General features: G+C 36.1%; 1 protein-coding gene across 1 annotated transcript in view; it reads left to right on the top strand.

The window, feature by feature from the left end:
- The window catches only part of KIF6 (kinesin family member 6), a 154,857-nt gene that overhangs the window by 97,902 nt on the left and 33,817 nt on the right, over positions 1-23,138 (top strand). The window contains exons 14-15 of the mRNA XM_088524309.1: positions 4,066-4,165; positions 8,845-8,900. Coding sequence (XP_088380435.1) covers positions 4,066-4,165; positions 8,845-8,900 — 156 coding nt within the window. The remainder of the gene's footprint in view (positions 1-4,065; positions 4,166-8,844; positions 8,901-23,138) is intronic.

Below are 23,138 nucleotides of genomic sequence, written 5' to 3'. Positions count from 1 at the left end.
GCACTCTGAAAATCTTGCTGAGCATATACTAGAATACTAGATTTTCTTTTTAATTGTCCAATATTTATAAACCTGTGTCACTAAAACAGACTTTGATAGGATTGGTAGATATTGTATAACATCAGAAATCAGCATGCTCATTTAAATGCCTACGAGCACATTTGGTCGGTCACTTTTGGCCACAAAATAATGTTTAAGTTGCTCCTACCTACTCAGAAGTATTCCGTAAGTAGATAGTACCTAACACAGAAGTGACATTTACAGCTAACATATAAATAGCATTTAGCTCTATAATTTCTTTGCTGGCATTTGTGGCACCATACATCAAGCTTTAACTGATTTTCCTTTTAGAGTTAATGAACCACTATAAAGTAGTTGGTAAAGATTGTTGTGAATAACATGTATATGTAGTAGCACAGAAAAAATGATCTTGTAATTACTTCAGTAGTAGATTAGGGGGCATAATATTTGCTAAGGCATTGCTGATACATAGGATTCCAACTGTTGTAGGCAAATGACCAGGTCTTGAAATTGTCACCTGAAAATGTAATCAGGTGCATGCAAAATCCTTTTTTTTTTTTTTTTTTTTCCCCCCTCAGGGTTTTTTAAGACATGATTATTACTATTTTGAAGTTTTTATTCTATTGTGTATGCTACACTAAGCTTTTTTTGATCTTTTCTATCTTGCTGCTTTTGCTTAGGGCTCATGAGGGTTCTTGTACTTCAGCTTTTTGACCTACCCAGCAAGATAATAGTATAGGTATAATTAAAATTATCTTGATAGAAAATTTATCACTTTTAAACGCAGCCCTGTCAACTGGAATGACAAGAGCTTAACTACAGGAAATTTTTAGCCCTCTTCTGGTAATCTGAGTTATTTTAATAGTAATGATTATTACAGTTAACGTTGTAGTGAATTGACGATGTGTTGCTGATTCACAGGTTGTATGATATGATGGTCCTTCCTTAGATAAGAATCCTCAAATATTTATTTTGTAACAATATGTCATAGTACTAAAGAAGAAAAATTGTTTGGCATAATACAGCAAAAGAAATTGTTTCCCACAACACTAATACTTTTAGCTGAGTTATTTGACTACCTTGTGAACAATGTATTATCATGAATGACTTCTTTCTATTCTCAGTTCTGGTTTTATTTATATTGCTGTTATTATATATAACAGTATAAACATATTTCAATTTACAGCTGGAGAAAAATAGAGCAGTTGACAGTACCTTGTCTTGAAAGAATATATAGCTTATGTTTTCAATTTAAGGCCAGCACAGATGGCAATAATGTTAGTGCACTTTTGTGTATGGAGGCTATTGGAAAGAAGAAAGTATGAAGAAAGGCTGCATTATGAAATTGTAGATCACTTAAGGAAACCCAAGCAACACTAACTATTGAAGGTGAATTATCTTCATTATAGAGCAGAATAAAAACTCAACCAATTTGTCAAGCTTCCAATATTTTTTAGCAGTCTTTTAATAGTGTTATTCCTGCTCTGTATTGTAGTCCTGTATGTCTCCATCATTCACCACAGGCTGCAACATTATTCTGTAGCTGCTCTGCGCTCCTATTATGTTGAGATATGATCATTGTAGTTATTTCAAGCTCCTTTCCTTCAATACCGTTTTCAGAATATGGTTGTTTATTAATTCATGTATTTCTAGATTTTCTTAAAGTGGCTTGTATAAACTATAAAATTTCACCTTCCCAAGAGTTGGGGGACCTATATTTGTATGGTTTGTTTAGCTGTACAGTTCTGCTACTTCTTAATGTGAGAGTGGAAAATGATTAATCGAGGACCTTTGTTTTTGGCTGATGCAAACGTGGCAGAAGCAATAATCACTATGGCAGTTTTGTTTTCCATACTTAATACTTCCTTTGAGATGTTGATTATTAACTTGAGTAGAAAATGCAGGTGCAAAATCCTCCACCTTTATATTTATTAATATATTTGTTTGTTTTAGTGGTATTGTGTAGCATGGCATTGTTGCTGCTAGTCAGCTCTTGTTAAATCCACAGTAACCATTATTTATCATAACACTTTTAACAGTGAGCAAATAGATGCACATTTTGGAGAAAAGGCAGAGCTACTGGCAGAGAAGTTAAATTTTTTATATTGTGGCATTGCATATAAGTAAGAGTGTTTCATTACTTACGTTAGGCTCTGCCATGAATTTCATTAAGGCTTTCTGCACGTGTTGCAAACTTGTTCCACAAAGAATGCAATTCTAAGAGAGTCAACTCAGACTGGAGTTTTAGCGCTACTAATGGGATGAATCTGAAGAATTATAAAATTCTACTTGTAAAGTACCTTGATTGTGTTTTTTAAAGGCAGGCATGAAATATGAACTTTAAATTCCGAGGTCATTGTCACAGAAAATATCTTTTCCTACACCCTCTTTCTTTTTTTGATCACACGGCAGTAAAGGCTGCACTATGTCTTTCTTTCATTTTTTTTTTTTTAATGCAGAAAGGGTGGGGCATTTCTGCATGCTTTGCCATTCAAACATTCCTGCTGATTCTATTTTCAACTTAGAATTTTTAAATTAGTAACAGATGTGCTGATTCTGTTGACTAAAACCAAGTATATTTTGAATAAAAAGTTTTAAAACTTTTGCTGATTATTGAACCACATGTGCTAGCTTTTGTTGTTAGCCTTCATCATAAATAGTGTCTTTTACTGCAGATATCTTGCTGAAGCCAGTGAGTTTTAATCTTGAAGTGGTAATTATGGCAAGGGGCTGCAGCAGAGTGATTGTACAACAAATCTTTCTTTCTACATACTGAATTGGATTGCAATCCCAGTATGACATAGTCAAAATGTTCAGATAAGTTTTGGTAATATATATTTATCATCTCCATTTACACCAAAATTGCAAAGCAGGTAAGGAAAACAAATTCCATACCTGGTCATGGTTATTCCATACATTGTATGTTGATAATGACGATGCACTGGCACAGAACATATAGAAGTCTTATGCAACAAAGCTCCCAGGAAACTTTCTATCTATCTGCTACACAAGCATTTGAGGGTCTTGATAGCTTCAAGGCAGGAAGAAAGGCTTGTGGTTGAAAAGATCAAGGAGAATCAAATGCCAATTAAGGGAACATTATTCTGAGGTTTCAGTTGCAGCTATGAGGCTGAATTAGTAGCAGAGCTGTTTTACATCTTTCACATATTTTGGGTGCTAGAATCCTTCCTTTTCTGTTCCTGAACTGTCTTCACTGCTGTCATTTCTTTAATTGTAAGTCTCATCCTTTCTCCATGCTTTTTTATTGACACATACATGATAAAACACATATTGACACACACGCATGATAAAACAAAGATACTTGTATCATCTTTCATTCTCCTTTATCTGTTGAATTTTTTTAGTAATAGTGTCAGCAAATGATTTCTTATATGGGCCTTTAAATTATCAAACATTGAGAATTTATAAATAATGTAGACTATAATGCTTCTGTCTAGGTAATGCTTCTGTCTTGGGTGACAAAATGAAACACAACAGTGAAACATAAAAGACAAGAACAAGTCATTTTTGTAGGTACAATTCCTGATTTATAAGAGCATTAACTAAGGGAGATTACAGTTATGCATAATTAAATGAAGCTCAAAATATATTCTTCCAAGCAAACTGAAAATAATGATAGCATGTTTTATGGCAAATATGAAACATGGATGAAAAAAATACAGAGCAAAGTGCATTTTGCTATTGTGAAAATACCTCCAACTTTTACTCAAGATATTTCACGTATTTTAGATTTTTCACAGTTTGATTTTATTTATGAAATATTTTAATTTTCTTGAGACAGTTACACAGTCCACACATTCAGGCTATAGATGAATGAAGTGGAACTAAATTAGGTTGTTGACAAAAAGAGCTCTTTTCTCCAAAGTGCTTTTCTGCTGAGGAACATAGAGCATAGCCTGCTCTGTGCTTCAATACCCCTGCACTGATTTGCTATGTATTTTTTGTAAATAGGAATAAAATAAATGTAAAATCGCTTTCTGTTGATGAAACTGAAGTAGTTCCCTTTTTTTTTTCTTGGGACAGGAGAGATGTCACTTGGGTGTCAGGAGGCTTTTGAAGTTTTTAAGCGAGACCATGCTGACAGTATAACCATTGAGGACAACAAACAGCTTCTAAAACAGAGGTGAGTCTCACAGCAAGATGCAGCTGGACTCAGGAATCTGCAAGTTTGTTCTGTGTGTGGGTAAAAATGTGTAACTTTGCAAAAGACATTCCAAGGTTCTAGAGAAAACTTGGTTCAGAAGTGTGACCTTTTTCTTAATGGGGACATGTCTCACTCAGAAAACATTGAGTGTTGACAGAATGAAAATGAATAGAATATGAAAATGGCATGTTCTTAATGCATCTTTCTTCTGTTTTTACTATTCTTATCTTCTTAGACCTTCTGTAGAAGCAATGTGGTAAATGGCATTTGTGATCATGAATTATGTAGAGGAAGTTAGATTCATGTGGCTAAATTGATTACTGTAATTTCCACTGTTGAAAACACTTTATCAGCTTCAACACTGAACTGGACAATAAACTAAGAGATGTGTAACATATGCTTTTGTCTTTTGTTACAAACTTCTTTGCCAAGCAAAGTTTTTCTCCACCAGTTTTGCACTCTAAAATGACAGCAGTACTCTCCTACTTTGCATTTATTGTTAATACTGACAAAGAACTTCCGAATATTCTGGTGAAGATGATGAGATGATGATAAAAACATTAAAATATGAATGTTTGGAAAGCCAGTCTTGAGCATCTCAGAAATTATGGCACCAACATTTGTCTGTGTCACTTGGCTAACAGTACTGTTAAACAGAGTTAGTTTTGCAAGCATCAGCCCTCCTTGTACTGTGGGAGAATTAGAGAATTTTGAGACTTGAGATAAGAGAAGCCAACATTTGGGACATAGGGGAAACTTACAATTCCCCTAACTGCAACTAACTCCCCTTTCTGGTTTCAGAATATGTAGATGGAGATTGGCAGAAGCCACAAAGTTTAAAACAAGATTTGCTTTCCTGAAAGGACAGAGGTTCAGATCCGCATTTTGGATAACCCCTGTCTAATATGCAGCAGCTGATTGCTGGAATGAATGCTTTGTGAATGTTGATACCCTGGAGCAAGAAACTTTCCCCCTGATACTTGCAGTGGATTTTGCCGAAGATGCCTCTAGCTCCGAGTTTACTGCATTCATGAAAATGGATTTATATCAAGTCCACTCTGTAATTTGAAATGCAACCTCTGAACTACCAGTTGCATAAAAACTCAGTTACTCAGCCAGTGTTCAAATTGCACAGTAAGAAATATGTAGACACCAGATGTTTAAAGGATCCCATAAATTCCCTTTGTAGGCCTCTCATGTTAATTTTTTTTGTTTATAGTTCATGCATAGCCTTTTTATGGAGAGGTTCCTATTCATATAGGAGGCATACAACTTCTTTACAGCTAGCAATGTAATTGTTGTCTCATTTTTATTAGCAACAAGATCTAGATTTATTAATTAGAGGCTAGATTTTTTAATTAGAGGAATATCAGAAATAACCTTTTCTTTTCTTTCAATAGAGTTGTCATATGTCTTTGTCTTGTTTATTTTGCTTGACTGTGATTCATAGTCACAGATGGAATTTGTTGTGCTGTCATAAATTACTACCAAATTTTAGTTTATGTTATTATGCCAGTTTGTAAGCTGTGCTGTTTGAGAAACAGATGTGTGGCCCATCCAACTGTTTCTGTTTTGAAGGCAGCAACCTATGAGTAAGGCCTGCATAGGCAACTGGCTTCAAGTTCCAATCTATCCATAACCGTGAATCAGAGTCAATAGTCAATAATTTTGCCTGAGTAACTTCTAAGTAATCGATGAGCTTAATATTAGCCCGTGGGAGCTATGGGAGAGAGAGAGAGAGATACTTTGGGATTTTTCCCTTAGATCTGTAAACAATCTCTAAGAGACCTTTTGGGGTGCTGTAAATCACCACCAGTGGAAAAAAACATATTCAGAAAAGTCTCGTGGACTCTTCAAAGATTTGTGCCTTTCTTGTATAGTCAGTGGTAAGCATAGGGGAACCTCCCAGCTAGGACCATTTACAGCTGTTGAATTCAACCATGAAAACAAGTGAGAGTCCAACTCCGACTTTTAAAGGGAAATGGACTCAACTGAGAAGGGGCGGTTTTCCAAACCCCACCTCCCCAGGGGAAAGCCACATTTCTTAACTCTGTTTTGATGTAATTTGAATTAGACAGAAACACAATTTGTGGATTTCCTCAGCTACTTTGCCTAGACCAACACTAGTCCAGATCGACTGAAGGATTATTTAACAATTATGTTTTGCTTCCACACTCGACAAGGTTCAACTTGTACACATCTGAGTAACCATTCAAAGTTTCTTATCATGTCCAATGCCCCACCACAAGTCATGAGGCAGCAAATCATCCTTCTCATATTTATTTACATACAAGAGTATTACAATGAAAATTTTCTTAGAGACACCTCAATTCTCTCAGATACTTTTCAGAATTTGCCATTGTACTTTGAGTTAATTATTTCTATTATTACAGCAGAATACCTATAGCATTTGAAAGTCTGTTGTGTATTCCATTTGCCCTAAACAGCTTTGTATAGTACCAACTTAAAATGGTGCAGGGCAATAATTATGTCAGCAACTAATGTACAAGATTAGAAAAGGATAGAAAATGCATGAAAGGAGAAGGGATCAAGTTCTAGCAGGATATAGGGAATGTAGAGAATATAGTGGATTTTAAGATTCTGAGGAAAGCTGGGTTTTTTTAGCAACTATGTTGCATACTAGGGAACGAGATATGGAGGGAGCACAATGCTAACAAATAACACTGAAGCGAGCATCATTGCCACATCATGTTGCAATCTAAGAGAGTAAATTCTGATCATTAGAATATTTTGCAAACCATGTGAGAAGTTGATGATTTTAATACAATGAGGAGTGCTCAGTGAATTGATTTAGAAACATACATGGTGGGAATTGGTGAGCATTGCAATCGTGCTTTAAAAAGTGACATTTTTTATTATGAAATTATTAATATTTTCATTACTATCACCTGAAAGCATCCTAGTCATGGAATAGGATATAATTATGCATGGTTCTGTTCAACGATGATACAGAAACACAGTCTTTTGTCCCAGAACATTTGTAATATCTTCTGGCATGCAGACTGGAAAGATACTTTGCATGTATGTACATGATTTACATTACTGCACCTTTAGTCATTTGGGAGAGATGACTGTGCTTAGAGATAGAATATTCTGCATGGGAATACATTTTCTGACAAAAGTCAGAAGTTGCTTGATCTCACCATATGTTACCCTTTTTAAGATGAATATAAAAATACTTTGCTCTCAAGTATGCTGTGAAGAATATTTATTTAGTTTTAGGCAGTGCTTTGGAAATTCTATACTGTTAAAGTGACTATCTTATTACTTATATCAAAGAAAATCTCAATTTAAGTATTCATCTTATTAGGAATAATTTCCTACTTAATTCCAGTCAACTTCAAGAGAGAAAAAAATTACAGTGAAAAAATGTAAAAAAAGCACTTTTCAGCAGCAGCTCTGAGCTGAAGGCTAAAAAATGAATATTTGCAAGAGAAATGTAGTTACCAGTGCTAGACGCATCTGGGCCACTATGATTAACAACACTGCTTTGTAGAAAGGGCCAAGTGATCTGTAAGTGGTCAGAGCCTCGGTTTTCTTTTTCAACACACTTAAGAAATATGTGAGTAAATTAGTTGAGTAGATATTCTGAGAGAAGAACTACCTACTGAATCAGCAGCAACACTTCCTGTGGCATGCTGCATTTCCTTTGGTATCTCCTCCAAAAGTTGACCAAACTCATTTTTGCTGTCAAAATACTATCCCAAGTCGGAAAGGCCTCATTCTGTTCCAGAATAATACAAATGTGTTATATTATGTAAAAGTAATGTTGCATAATTACAAAAGACAATTAATAATATTGTTGAAAGAAATCACGCTTCACTTAGTCTGTACTTCATTTATTTATTGTTCCTTTACAATGAAATTTCACACTTTTAAAACATCATTTCCAATTTGATTTGAGGCCCAGCTGTCAGAATACTGTAAAAAGAGGAGGTTTTTTTCCAAAGTCTGATTCATTGATTTTTTTCCACTCTGCTCAGTCTTCTTCTTGCATACTATTTTTAGGTCTTCATGTGGATTGCTTTGGCTTATATCAGTGTTTGAGAAGCAGTTGAATATCATTTAAATAACAGCATTCACACAGAGAATCTGTAGAAGAAAAAAGTAATTTAGTTTTGATATAGTTTTTATTTTTCTGTTTGTAAAGTTTCTCATTAATGTGTAAAATGTGTTTGGAGTATAGATTTTCACATAGCAGAAATACTGACACTTGTGAATATGCAAATTACTTTGGATTTATTCTTTCAGCTTTGAAATAGTAGTAAGTTAAAACATTACACATAATTTAACATACTAAAATTAATCTTGTAGTCTAAGATGGGTATTTAAGAAATCCAGTCATTAGCTTTAAAACAGCATTATCAGAAGAATTTAGATTTTTTTTTATTTTTCCATTTAACCTCTCTGTTGCATTCAGAATGGTTTGATTTAGACCAAACTATCTTTTCTGCTGGAAAATGGTTTCCAAACAGTAATTCTGCTTAGAAATAATATACCTTTTGTACAGATCTGAATCATTTTGAAAGAAATTTGCAAGAAAAAATTACTTGAAACTTTCCATATTTTACTGTGAATAAATAATTTAACTGGATGTTCTTCTGCATAAATCCATATCGTTGTGCTTCTACTACTAGGTTTGCTGAAGCTAAATCTCTTGGAGAGAAAGTAAATGAAGTGAGAAATAAAATAAGTGAGTACATTTCAACTTCATTTTATATCAGTAGTTAATATAAAATCACAGCATTCAAAGGATGTGGGAAGTGATTCAATTTTCTAAAGAAATGAATCATATTGCTAAAATTTTGTCTACCGGTTTTGATTTTTACAAATAATCTGAAAAGCAAGATTGTTCTTTACTTGACAGATCATATGAAATTTATTGAAGGGAAAAATTAAGGTATTTACCTCATATTTTCTGAATTTTATTGTGGGATAAAAGGAACTAAAAAAATACCACATAGTGAAATCTTTGGATTAGGGTTGTATTTACCTCTATATTTATACAGCTTCTGGTACAAGAAGTTCTCAGTGTTGAATTACTGCTGTGCACAGCTTTGTAAGGACTAACTGGAGGGACTCTGTAGAGTGCCCAACTGGATAGCGCTTTCTATGTTTTTTTTGTTCTAGGGCCACATGTGGCCATACACCTTGCTTCCCATTAGCCTTCCAGTTTCAGAATATCCAAAGCAAAAAATCACATACAGACAAGTTCAACCCCAAGCAATCTTCCCCAATGCATTTACCAGCCTGTGGTGTATTCCTTGATGTTTTCTGAGTTAGTTAATTCCAACTCAGTAAGTGCTTTCCTGACAATTGACTATCCAGCCTCTCCATCAAATGGAAAAGCATAGTTTCATGCTCTGGCCCAAAAGTCCTTGGGGATTAGGCCAATGTCCACCTGCATACGTACGTTCTGGTGAACCGAGTCTCCTCAAGCTTCCAGATACAGGCACAGAGGGCTGTGAGGGACTAGTTTTAAAGATAATCTAGCATCCACATCCAGTGGTGTAGCCTCTGCCCTAGGTTTCCATCGCCTTCCATATCTCCCTTTGCTAGGAAGTGCTGGCAGACTGTATGAAAATTAGTGAGGCAGTGTCCTTGATCAGAATACAGTGTATATCAACAGTGAAGGGTGTGTATTGATGGTTTTCTTTCCCACCAACAAAGCTTTTCTTATCTTCTCATACCTGTATACCTTTGTAGACTAAGCTAAAGTGCAGTTCAGTTTTTCCATCCATCTTGCTTTGGTGTTGAATCAGCACTGGGCAGAAACTCCTTGCTAAGTAAGTGCCAGCAGCAGCGGTATATATTTGATGACGAAAGAGGAATTCAAAAGGGTTTTGAGGTGCCTGTGGGTGGTACCAGCACAGACACACACAGTGGAGTCATTGTCACCCCTTCTTGTTTCATAACACAGCTGATTGCTGGGAAAGGACAGAACTCTTCTCCTGGCAGTCCTGGTGGTTTCTACATACTTTCACCACAGCCATGATTATATTCCTTGTGGCCATGCATTGTAGCTCCTGCCAGATGCCCCTCCCAATGGTATACCAGAAGCCTCTTGGAGCTGTTATGCAGTATATTTAGAATTATGTCATCTGTGAGGAAAAAACCATACACAGACACCTGCAGGCACTGTCAGTGGGAAAAGGTATGATCATGAATTATCAAATCATCTCAAAGTCCGCATGCTCCTTGTTTGCTTCTATCTCCCATATTTTGTCATCCGTGATAGAAAGCCCATGTAATTTCTTGGCCTGAATGAGTTGGGCTCAGCAATGGATGTCAAATTTGTTTCTCTTGCTGAAGCTGAAACCCATTTTGGAGCAGGCATAGTGCCTGCAATACACCATCAATAAACAGTTGGAGACAAGCTCAGCTTTCTCAGTGCCAGGGGCTGTGGTAATGCCACTTGAGGACAGGAGCCCAGCAGCCAATTGCATGCGCCTTATACTTGCTGCAAACATCTTGGATGGCGAGCAAGTGCCTGCAGAATGCAGGAGGTGGTGCAAGAGATGGTGGGACACATGGCAGTCCTGAGAAACCACTTGTATGGTACTGGGACATGACTTGGGTGGTCTGGAAGTCGCTTGGGATTTACAGGGCTTGGCAGTTCTCAAAACTAAAGTGACAGGTCAATGTAGATTTAGCTTTGGAAGACTGTTTACTGCAATTAAAAGCATCAGTCTTAAAATTGTTTTCGGTGAAGTTCTTCGGTATTAGGCATGAAGCACTTAGTAGACTAGATTTGAGCAGCATGGCCAATACCAAAATCTGAGTGCATATTCGTATTCATAGAGCAAAGCAGAGCATAGTAGAACAAAACTGTAGTGCTGTGCTCTTGACAATGTTTACATGCCTCCTATAGGAAACCATAGTACCTTGTAGACAACACGAATACTGAAAAGCTTAAAAAAACAAACTGGAAATATCTCTATAATTCTGAAGCAATGTTAGAGAAAATGGCACATTCTGGTTTTGTTTTTATGTTTAAAATGCAGTCTCAAGTTAAATGTTTTTGAGTTGAAAGATGAATTCTCCGTTTTTTTATTTCAATAGTAAAATGGAAAAATAGTCTTTCCGTTTTGGCACCCAAACAAAATATTTTATTCATGTAGCCCAACCATATGAGCAAGAGATTCCATCCCCATTGAGTCCTTGCATAGATATCTGTCTGCAGATTTATGCAAATTACGCAGTTGTATGCTACTCTGTGGATGTTTAAAAAACACCAGTACAGACTTGAGAAGGATCATAGTCTGTACTCCTTCCTTGAATTCCTTCAGTGTAATTTTATGCCACATATGAAAATTTGTATTCTGGTTGTAGAAATATTGTATTTTATTCACTTATTCTTTTCTCCTTTCCAGACTACTGTTGATCATAGTTGTCAATGAATCTGCCTATTAGCACTCCTCTAACAATGATTAAAACTTTGAATCAATATTTTTTTTCTGACTTCTCTGGGTCAGCCAATGCAAGAGTGCTGCTTTACATAGTTGAGCAGCCTCAAACAATTTTTCAGTTAAGTGTGGTTCATCATAGCGTGCATACTCAAAAGACCATTAAAGATGCCACGTAAGGTTGCTAGCCTGCCAAGTTCATACTGAAAACTTGATAGGAGGAATAAGAGTCATCTGTGGCCTGCAACTAGGTCTTTAATTTACTTTTTATTGTTGTTTTGGTTTTCTTAAGCATTCCTGGCTGCCTTTGCCCAGTCCAGAAGAGATTCCATCAATATCAGTTTCTGTTATTTCTAAACTACGCTTAATTGTATAAAACTATGCACCACAGAGGTCATAGGGGAAGCCACTTCATGCGATGTAGAGCCCATTTCATGCGGTCTGATTATATTCTGAGACATTGACAGCAGTTGGCTGTAACATGTATGTCATAAATATCCTTTCATTTTGACTTTGGAAATACTAGAGTGTTTTGCAGTAAAAAGTACACAAAATAGTCCGAACACTACAAATACACTAGAATTTCAACAACACATTGGGACATTGGTGCTGAGCAAATAAATTTGCAGTAAATTTGTTTCCATAAAGGAAAGAGGATCAGCACAGATGCTTGAACATGCTTCTTTAATATATAGAAAAGCTCTGAGAGCAATTCTCAGTTTTAGAACTTACTGCCTAGTTAGTCTGCCAGAATTCAGTTTCATTAGTTCTGGACATCCTACCCAGCCTGTCGGTTTTCCTGGAGGCTGTTTAGGGGTCTGTGCTGAGATGTCTCAATTCACCATCAGTCTTTTCTTGATTTTGTGATTATTTCTGTATGGCTGAGGTATTTGTGAAACGAGGCTGATGCTATAGTTCCAGTTAAGAAATTGAAGGCCCATAAACAGAGCAGTATCCTTGAGAATGGCTGGATCTATCTTTTGGAAAGCCTGAATGGAAACTGGGTGTTCACAGAGCTGTCACACGTGACATCTTAGCCTTAGGGACAAAGTCAAGCATGTCAAGGCTGCAGAACCAAGCTCTCCTGGCTTTTACTGCCTAAGCTTGCCTTCTGTCAACTACACTGTAGAGCCAGATGGACCCTTCATTTGGTTTATCATGTGCGCACCAGTGTAGCACTGAACGTTGCTCACTGACAGTGAAAGACTAGCCCTTGGTTATTTGCTGTATGGAAGCATTCTTAAAGTGCTGGTATATCTATTCAAATCTCTTTTAGCTCTGGATGTTCTTTTTCCCTCCTCTAATCACAGTCAAGGAAAAGCTTTGAAGGGCTTTTCAGCTTGCAGATGTGCTATTTTTTTTAGAGATGTGGATGGATGATCTGAGTTAGTGGTAGGTTTTTGTTTGTTTTTGGAAAGGAAGAGAAAGTAATTATTAATCAAAGCAGTTGAATAATTTAGTTTAAAAAGTAATTGTTAAAGTGTATGCTTAACGCTGGTAGCAGTGAAAGAATTGTAACACCTCATTTTTGTTAGTATGGTGACAGATTCAATACATGCTCTTTACTCTTCTACAAGATGATCAACATAGGAGATTAGGTTTACACTGCCATAATGCTCACCATGACCATCAATTTCTGCATGAGGAAACTGACTTTTATGGAGCAATAAGAGGACTTGTGGCAGCTAGTATCTCTGCATGGACAGTCTGGAAGTGACTAACTATTGCAATCTGGAAGCTGGCTACCCCAGACTTCAATAGTCTGTCATTAATCCAGTATGACAAGTTATCTCTTGACAGTGTAGCATCACTGATTTATAAGGTGATTCGCTGAGGTGTGGGGAACATAGCTAATATGACTGACATAATAGATGGTTTTCAGAGAACAAGTTTTCTAAACGGCACTGAGGATATCAAAATGTAAAGGGTGTTGGCCAAAAATGTGCATGTTTATTCCAACTGCAAAGAACTGAGTTGCTATGCAGGCCTTGGATGACCCACAGAGGTAGGTTCATAAGCAACTTCAAGGAATGTCCAGGGCAATACTTTACAACAGAGTGCTGCTGAGATAGGGCATTGAGCTGACTGGAGTAACAGGAACTTTACTTCTAGGGTATGATTATAAGCAAAATATTTTTATCCCTATTACCAAGAACATCCTGTTTGGAAGAATTCTGGCAGTAGGGAAAGTCTACTTCTGAATAAATTGCAAAGCAGCAAATGATTACAAAGAACTGTGAGTGCTGCCTCATTGGTAAATGAGTAAATATTGTTCCCATGAAAATTAAGCCAATATATTCATTCAGAATTTAGTGACTAAAAGACTTGCTCATACGAAGGAATGTGCTAGACACATGCGTGTTAGATGCAACTAAGATTAGTAAAGATTTCCAGTTCATCCCTATAAATGTCTGTCTGCCTTGGGGTATTTATATCACTACTAGGGCTATTTTTTTCCTAAAGAAAAAAAAAAGTACTAAATGGTATTTAATGCCCAAAGGGAAGCAGATGTTGCTTTTAGTCTCTCCAGAAATCATCTAACATTGTGATGGAAGCTAGGAAAGGAAGGGCAAACTCATGTGGGAGTAATAACTGTGTCCTCAGCCCTCTCGGAATGAAAAGGGGTAGGTGGGTGGATTATGTGTGCATGATGTTGATGATGCAGCTATACCCACAGGAATGCCGAGATGTTGCACTGCTCTGTCTCACTTCAAGCTTTGATTTTAGCGCACAGGATCATAGGAGATCAAAAGCCAGGGTAATCTTTAATGAGAGAATGTCCTAGTATTGTCAAGCAAGATTATTCCTAAATCTCAGTTTAATTTGCTTGCAAGTAATTCAATCAATTGCCATTAAAATCACAGTTAGTGGATTGCTACACTGAAATGCTAAGGACTGGGAGAGAGTGAGAAGGAGTAATAACAGCAGTTGAAGAAAATATTGATCTTGATTCTCTGCCTTGTATCTTGCACTATCATTTTTGCCAATAAAAATTAGCTGTAAAACCTAATCAGAACCTTAGTAAAATGAAATGTGCATCAGAATTTCTCATGCATGGCAGTGATAAAGTCGTAGTTTATATGACTGTGGAACTTTATTTTGATATAAAATGAGCAGGCAGAGTGCAGAATTAAAATGACTGTGTAAAAACATTGTTCCATTGATGGCAAGTTTCAAACTGACAAATTTCTGATTATGGCTACGGCTTTTGCTTATTCACTCCTGTATATATGTGCTGCAGTATGTCATCTTTCTGACTGAAAACCTCTGGGGAACAGCAGTATCCTGAATTAGGGATGGACAGTGGTGAACCTGAAATTTTTGTTCCTTTATTACATGTGGTGAGTTTCTCCTTGTAGAGCCACAGTTTTCTTACTTCGGTAAGCCAGCATTTTCTCTCTCTTTCTTTTTCCATAGCCTATATCTTACAACCACTTTTCTACATATACATTTACACACTCTTGCACAGAGAGAAAATAAGTGATTATAAAGCAATGACACAAGACAGTTACAAAAGTATAAAAACAATGATAAAAACAGAGTAATGAAAATATACTTGCATAGGTATACTGGTAACTATTTATTTATTTATCTATTTATAGAATTTGAAGGTATCATATCATCTTCAATTAAATAAATACCTCGTTGATGAATTCCTCCACTCCCACAGATTTGGCACATTCTCATATTTGATTAATTTTTACTATACCTCATAGCACAAATGAAGGGCATAAGTATATGAGATTGCCATTGGATCTTGCTGCCTACAAGAAATTCTTTTATGGGGGTGTCAGATAAGAATTATGATATGGTCACTCTACCTTTATATACAGAGAGGCTATTTTAAACATGAAAGTAAGAATATTTTGTGCAAGGTTAATAACTATATCCATACAACTTTATCAAATAGCTAAAACCTTTTTTTTCAATAGATAAGAACTGAAATGAGAAAAAAAACATATTTGATGATGATGAGATGATCTGAGAGCAACATATTAGCTCAGAAGTAAATCCACATTGTTTTAGCTTCATTTGCTGGCATGAACTGCTTGCTTTGAGAAGGAAAAACCAATTACTTATGAAATGGAATCCCAAAGATGATTGTAGGAATGCTATGTATATTTCAGGCCATGATTATATGGATTTAAAGAATTGAGGGAAGTCATGCATGAGCCAGAACATTTTTAAAAATTTTCCTGAAGAGGTATATGTACTTAGAAAGGATATAATTTTTCTGTTGAAACAGAAACTAAATTAAATGCAAGTGTTCTGATGGTTTGCTGTATAAAAAGGAAATTCATCCAGATCAACCCATTGCTTTCTAGAAGTTCAATGTTATCACTAGTATTATCTGTTGATTTTGTGTTAGTATAAATGTTGTAAATCAGAGACATTAGTTCAATAAACATTGTTTCAGCCACATATGAAGTGAGACTATAGTAAAGAATAAATTATTGTGCTTTGAAATGTATTCCTTTCTTCAGTGTAACATTCTGAAATACATATTCTTTTTATAGAAATAAACATTGAGACTTCAGAGCTGCTGATTAGTATAATTCACTGTTCTAGTTTGATTCTAGAATATCTGAAGTACTTATATCATCAGATATAAGACTGAATATACACTGAATTTTATTGGAAATGACTAGAACAGAAAAAAAATAATACAACTGGGCTTAAAAACGTTAGAGAAACTCTAATAAAAAAGGTTACATTCCAGAGATAAATCTGTTTCAAATGAAATACAAACAACTCATAAATAAATTATTTCAGTATGAAGATTTAATGAACAGATAACTCTGTAATATTCCACAGTGTTTCATTCTTCAGGTAGCTTAGTATAAATTGCTATTCTCAGTAGAGACCATTAAATTCCATGGAACAAATCTTGAAATCCTCACTCAAGAGAATCTCAAACAGGGGTCAGTTTGAGTTAAAGAAACTTTGACACAACTGAGGTCAATTCGAGTTCTACTTGTATCAGGATTTAAAAGAAATTCTGAAAATATTTCCAGATTTGGCTTTATCATTGTTGTTTTATTTGATGAAGAGCAGCAAGCATTAGGTATAGTATCAGCATAAACAGAGAAATAAAAGCTCTGCTATTGTGAAATGTATTGCAACATGTTCTGTTTCTGAGATGGCCAAAGCGGCCTCCTTGAGCTTCAGTTGCATTTTCCCCGAGCATTACGATACTGCTGGGGCTGCTCAGGCTTCTGCCGCTGCAGACAGCAATCCATCACTCTGCACTCAGCCAGTCACTTTGGGACTGTCCGCTATTTAAGAGGTAACATAAGGACTACTACTGTGAACTACAAATAGTATTCTGTGTAAACTACAGTATATCTATAAAAATTAGGAGGAAAAATGTTATTTCTCTGAAACCATTCTTTTAGGCATGCTCATATATACAGATACAACCCATCCTTCTATTGTTTCCTGCCAAAGTTTCTGAAGAATTTGTAGCTATACTGAGATTGATAGAATCTGGCAAATGCTGCACATAACTCCTACAGCATGTAGAGAGACAAATGTTTTATGTCTGCTGAACAGGTTGGCTGAGGCAAAATGTGTGAGCATATGTGTATAGATGGTACCTCTCAATGAAAACCAGGCATAGATTAATAGCCATTTTTTGTGGTTCTGATTTTTTTTTTCTTTTGTTTATTCTTTTGTTCGGTTTCAAACCTGTCCTAGAAACAAGGATATAATGGAGCATCAAGGGGAAGAACAAGCCATTTCTATGGCAAGTTTTAGTTGATGTATTTTACTTATTTGCATAATATTCATCAGAAACATCTCTCGTGTTTAACAACTTAAAACAACAGTTAAACGGGTATATCCTGGGGATATTCAGCAATGAGAAGAAGTTTCAGAAGTGTGAGCTTCTCTGCCAAAACTTAAGAGGAATTTTGATTGTGATCATATTTTTCAAGAAAAGAAAGATGCAGCTGTGGCATAGCTCTTAAAAAAAGTGACCAGGGTTTGTTTACAATATTGTAATTGCTGAAAAAAATATAGTGCAGAGTAGGTTCTCTGACAATGGATCTTGTCACTAGATTTCTAACACCTGTCGCCCTAGCATGTGCGGTGTCCAAACACAAGGAGATTCTGTGGATTGGAAATTAATTTCTACTTGATAAAATGAGTGGCTCATTAGGTATTTAACGTATATAAGGGATATAAGAAGATTTTGTAGCAAAATGAAGGACCAAATATTCAAAATCTATAATTCAGGTATTCAGGAATGACATAACAAGGCAATGCATGGTCTTTCAAATTCTTTTTCTTATTATGCAAGCAATTTTTTCATCTTACAGAGATATTGTATACTGTCAAGCATTATGCTAAGTTCTGTGTCATTAGAGAAGAACCTATATGAAAAGCAAGAGAATTTGCTCTTTATCTTATTCTTATTTTATTATATTATTTATAAGAGTCCGTTCTTGATTTAGAGAAACTCCCTGGAAACCAACCATTAGCATATCTAACAGAACTTGGTGTTTAAAAAATAAGGGTCCCAGATTTCATTCACAAAGGAACTATGTGCTGTAGCAAATATAACATGTTTAGAATATGCTGCACAAATGCTGCACAAGTGCAAGCCATCTAGCATGTTCTGCAGGTGTCCAGCTTACTGTTTGTGCACAGGTGAATTCTACTCAGTGCGCTCCGTGCTACTTTGCATGCATGTATCATGATTTTTGAGGTGAGCATTTCTGGGTGCCTGGCAGCTACTACCACAGCTTGGACTGCTGAATACCTGGGCAATTCCTGTTGAGGAGCCAAATTAGTCATCTAGAGCAAGTCAGAACAGTAATTTATCATGAGAAATAGCCGATTTGACAATCACACCTTAATGTAGAATGGAAAGGAGAAAAACAAAAAAAAGGATTGCCTGGGAGCTCCTCACCACTTCTGCTCCAGCACTGGGCTATCCATGAAAATGAAGCTTTAATGCATTTCCAGTGGTTTCTTCCCCCTTGGGAAGCTACACGTTGCAGATATCCTCTGCTGCTTAGCAGGTGGCTAATCTTGGTCTCAGCATACAACTGATGTGTCAGAGAAAGGAGCAGTTTCTAGCATAATTAATCTCACGTAGGCGACTATGCTGTTTACTCCGGAGGGATGTCATTTATGACTAACATAATGAAGCAGATTAGCTCTGCAAAACCTGCAGCCATCTGTGAGAAAAACAACAGAGAACAACAGGCCACAGGGACAAACAGTCCCCCAAATGTAATTTCCCAGCTGGGACGTTATTCAACGTGGCCCAGTGCCTAGAAGCTCCAGTCTGTTTCTGATCTCCAGGTCAGTTTCAAAGTAGTTTTGTAATAAACTAGGCATGTTTATGTGTCCACCAAAAATAGCAGTAGCTGTTAAAGCTGAAGCCGTTCAGCATGGCTGACACAATCTTCAGATTCTTTCTCTTTAATTTCTTGGCCCACTTGTTTTGCAACATAATACTGAAAAAGCATAGTTCCTGTGTGTATTTGTTTTGGATAGATATCTAATCATCATGCCATATGATTGCAGTTTTGGAATCTGTTTTTTTAAACATTACATTTTGATATTTGGAAACGTGGAATTAAAAACACAGAAAGACAACTGAGTTTCTGCAGCTTTTATTTCTTGACCAGCTTTTCACCATCTGCAGTTTGTTCTTTGTTAGAAATGTGATTTCCTTTGCTCTGCAGGATGCTACTCTTATTCTTCTGTTTGGTAACAGCCATTTAAGTTCATTTCCCTTCTTTCCATAAGGGAGTATCACTTTCCTTTACCCTGATTCTGCTAAAGTTCTTTTCCTGCTGGTGGCCAGCTCATTTCAGCCATGATTTCTGAGGTTCAGTTTAGCCAGGAGTCTATAGAGAGCAATGTATGTAAAGGCTGTGACCTAAAACAGTGTCTTTCATATGATCTTCTTTCTCAAGGTGCTGAAATGTTGAATAGATGTCATGTGTTTTGCCTAGGCTTGGCAGGCAGCTACCTAATGACAACGGGTTGCTACTCCCTTGGGACAGACTCAGAGGTGTGGTGAGAGCCTCCATGATCTGTTTTTGTTCCCCAGGAGAAGCCAATTGGCTTATAATAAAAAGCGATGAATGACAGGAGTGTATATTTTTTTCTCACTGGCAATTCAGTGGAAGGTTCAGGTTACTAAACTCTTTGCTCATTCAGTGTTCCCAGCGAATCAGAATAATCGATTAATGCTGTGTTTGTAATCAACAAATCATGTTTTCAATTTATGTGAGAATTTGTGCCTAGAGTCTCAAGAGAAGTCATTGCAAGAAGTCATTCAGGTGCAGCATTCACGTTGTGGAACTGTTAGAATTGTGTGGTTGCATTTATTTAGAAGTGCAGTTTTTAAAAGCTATGATTAGCCAACAAAAAATAAAGTAATATCTTTAGATCAATGACACTCCATAGGAAACTGCTAGTAGGTTGTGCAGACAAGTAGGAAAAACAGACGGGTATAAATCTGTTAGAATAGCCTTTTAAAGTATTACTCTAGCTTTCTGAAATCAGGAGAGGCATTCAATCTTCATTATATTTACCATATGCAATGTAAATCTCATACTTGTCTCACTCAGGACATACACCTAGATTGAGAGCAGCTGTAACAAGAGCAGTCTGTCCTACCAGTACTCCAGCATGGGGCCATGCATGCCAATTGTCAGCAAAGACAGAAGGAACAACGTAGAGGCTATGTGTCTGCCAGCCCTTAGCTGAAACAGGGCTTGTCCTTCCTATCTCAGTTGGAGCTGAGGCTGGAAAGAGAATCAGCGAGTCCTAGCAGTTTGCTGACAGCCATTCTCTCTTTTCTGCTTCTCCCTGCAATAACAGGATAGAAGACAGTACCTTCGGTAGTGTAAAATTGTCTTTGCAGTAACAGTAAGGAAATTTAAATATGATTTTATTTTGGCAGAGCTGTAGACTTCTGGGGAGAATGCATATGTTTATGCCAGTGTTGAATATTGTCCATTGTTTCAGAGTAGCTTCCATGTGTTTGTTTTTACTTTCAGACAATGGGCAATGCCTTTCAGTGACAGTGCATAGCCTGAATGCATTCTTGGAATGAGAAAATGTGATTTGTCAAGTGATTTATTCAGAAAATACCAAACTGAATGAATTAATGTGAGCAGCTCTGTTATGTTCCCCTAATGTGTTTTTCTTTAAATAGAGAAACCTTATTAGTGTAACAGTCACTTTACATCCTAAGATGTTAATGTTTTCATTGGATCCGAGTTGGAATCTGAATATGTAGGAAACGTTTTTGTTTTCTAATTATTACAAATGATGTTCTGTTCTTTAGAAACAGAAGTATTTTCGGGGGGAAATACACTCAGGAAGAATAAAAATAAACACTTTTTACTTAGGAGTTTCAATAAAGCAACTAAAAGCAAATGGACCAAGTTCTTTGGATTTACTCAAGCTATGAGCTGCCTTGCCTATAAATTTAGAAAATTTACAGTACCAGAAATTTTCTGCTCATAGGTTGGCTGTGCCCTGAAAACGAGAAGTCACTGCTGAATTGCATCACTACTTTTGCTGCTTCAGGTGGCTGGGTTTTGATGTAGTCAGTCTGTTCATTTTGTTCTTTGAGAGAAAAGAGAGAGACTAGGTGATAGTTATTAGTATTGTCTTTTAAAAATTGCAGCAGTCTTTTTTTATACAAAATCTTTATACAATCTAATCCTTATACAAAAGGAATCTTTGGTGAGTCTTTGTTGAGTACTGGATGGCCTATATTAACCACATTTGTCTTTGAACCATAAGAAGTAATTCTGCATTCTGTTCCATTATCTTCAAAACTAATGTAATTAATCACAACACTGAGATTTCAAGAGTGAAGAGTCAGGCCCTCAAACTCTAGAGGTAGTAACCCATATTTTATTCAGAGCAGTGCTGCCAGTGGATGATTCCACTTCATGAACACACCAACTGAACATTCTCTTTATAGGCTCTTGTGATTCATTTACTCTCTTGGCCAACATTCACACAGATTTGCAGTATGTGCGTGCATACGTACGTATGGTAAAATGCAATAGCTGCTTTTTTTTTAATGTTAAATTTTAAAATCATGTAGGGCTAGTGATGTCACTATAGCTGGTTGTGAATATTGCTCAAGGAGTGCCACCACCTACAGTGAGTTACTATATTGTGAAGATGACCTTAAACACTTTAGTTAAGGCTGAGTGAAGACTTCTGTTTGGAGCTGATGATGTCATTACCTAGTACATAGAAGCAGGTTGGTTTAAAATTGTTTGTGTGATTGTGTGATTCAAGAAGTAGGATTAAACTTATACAAAACAGTAGATACTTAGATGAAACAGTAGATATTCAGTGTATCCTTGCAAGAAACTATTTCAGATTGTAATGGGATGTTAATATTTACTTAACACTCCAAAATAATATATAATATATGTGTGTATATATATATATATATAAAATTGAGAATTTTGTGGCATATCTATCAGGTTCTTAACAACACTCTAAGTGTGTGTCATCTGACCAGAAATCACACAGCAGTATGAGCTTAATTCCAGAACAACTATTCGCTCAGTAAACTAAACTCGCTGTCTTATTTCCAGCATAAGAAAAGAAGATAGCTACAATAGAATTATCATTAGATAGATACATAGATGCATAGAATTTGGGTAGCATCTAAAGTAATACTTTCAAATATAAAATATAACTTAAATTAAATTTAGACCCTGAAATTCAGGAGAGCTCTCCAAAGGAAAAAAATTTAGCTAACTTTCATTCCTAAAATACAACTAGCTTCTTTTTCTAATGCACAGAGAAGCACTGTTACCCAGTGAAACTGAACTACACAGTGAGGCCTGGAAGTGTATAGTAAATTTGGTTTAAGTCCATCCTGGACAGAAGGAACATCACAGAATGAAACTGGACATTAGATTGGTCATGGATAGTACAAAGCCACAAAGGTAGTATTTTAACAAACAAACAAATAAAAAGTTAGTGTCTATGCCAAATTTGGATATATTCATTCCCTGCTCAAAATATTAATTAAGACCTATGTACTGCTGTCAGAAAAAAATACCAAGAGAAAAAGTCATTGTCATTAAATTTTCCTATCTTTGGTCTAGTACCCTACCATTTGTTTTCTGTGCTTCTTAAATTTCGTCATTAAAAGAATAGGAACTGCTTACACAGCTGTTCCCCTGGCTTTCTTTATTCTTTCTCTTGAAACTGAATTCTCAGAAGTAATCAAGACAAAAGCTGCATTTAGTTGTATACAGAAGCATCCAGAGCAGTAAAAAGTAGTCTGCAACATCAGTCTTTAGACTAGAATTAATTCACAGATTCCTTATCCACATGGCATTGCTTTTCACCCCTGCTTTTTGGGACATCTTAATATTTAATTCATGGGCAAATAAATGTGATAAACAATGGAACAAGAACTACCACATGTGCCTCTTCTCTGTCTTATTTCCAGCATAAGAAAAGAAGATAGCTACAATAGAATTATCATTAGATAGATACATAGATGCATAGAATTT

The sequence above is a fragment of the Tinamus guttatus genome, unplaced genomic scaffold (genome assembly GCF_059628265.1).
Source record: "Tinamus guttatus ecotype Peru unplaced genomic scaffold, ASM5962826v1 Tinamus_guttatus_pri_ptg000208l, whole genome shotgun sequence".
Lineage (NCBI taxonomy): Eukaryota > Metazoa > Chordata > Aves > Tinamiformes > Tinamidae > Tinamus > Tinamus guttatus.
This window is presented reverse-complemented; position numbering and strand designations above follow the sequence as displayed.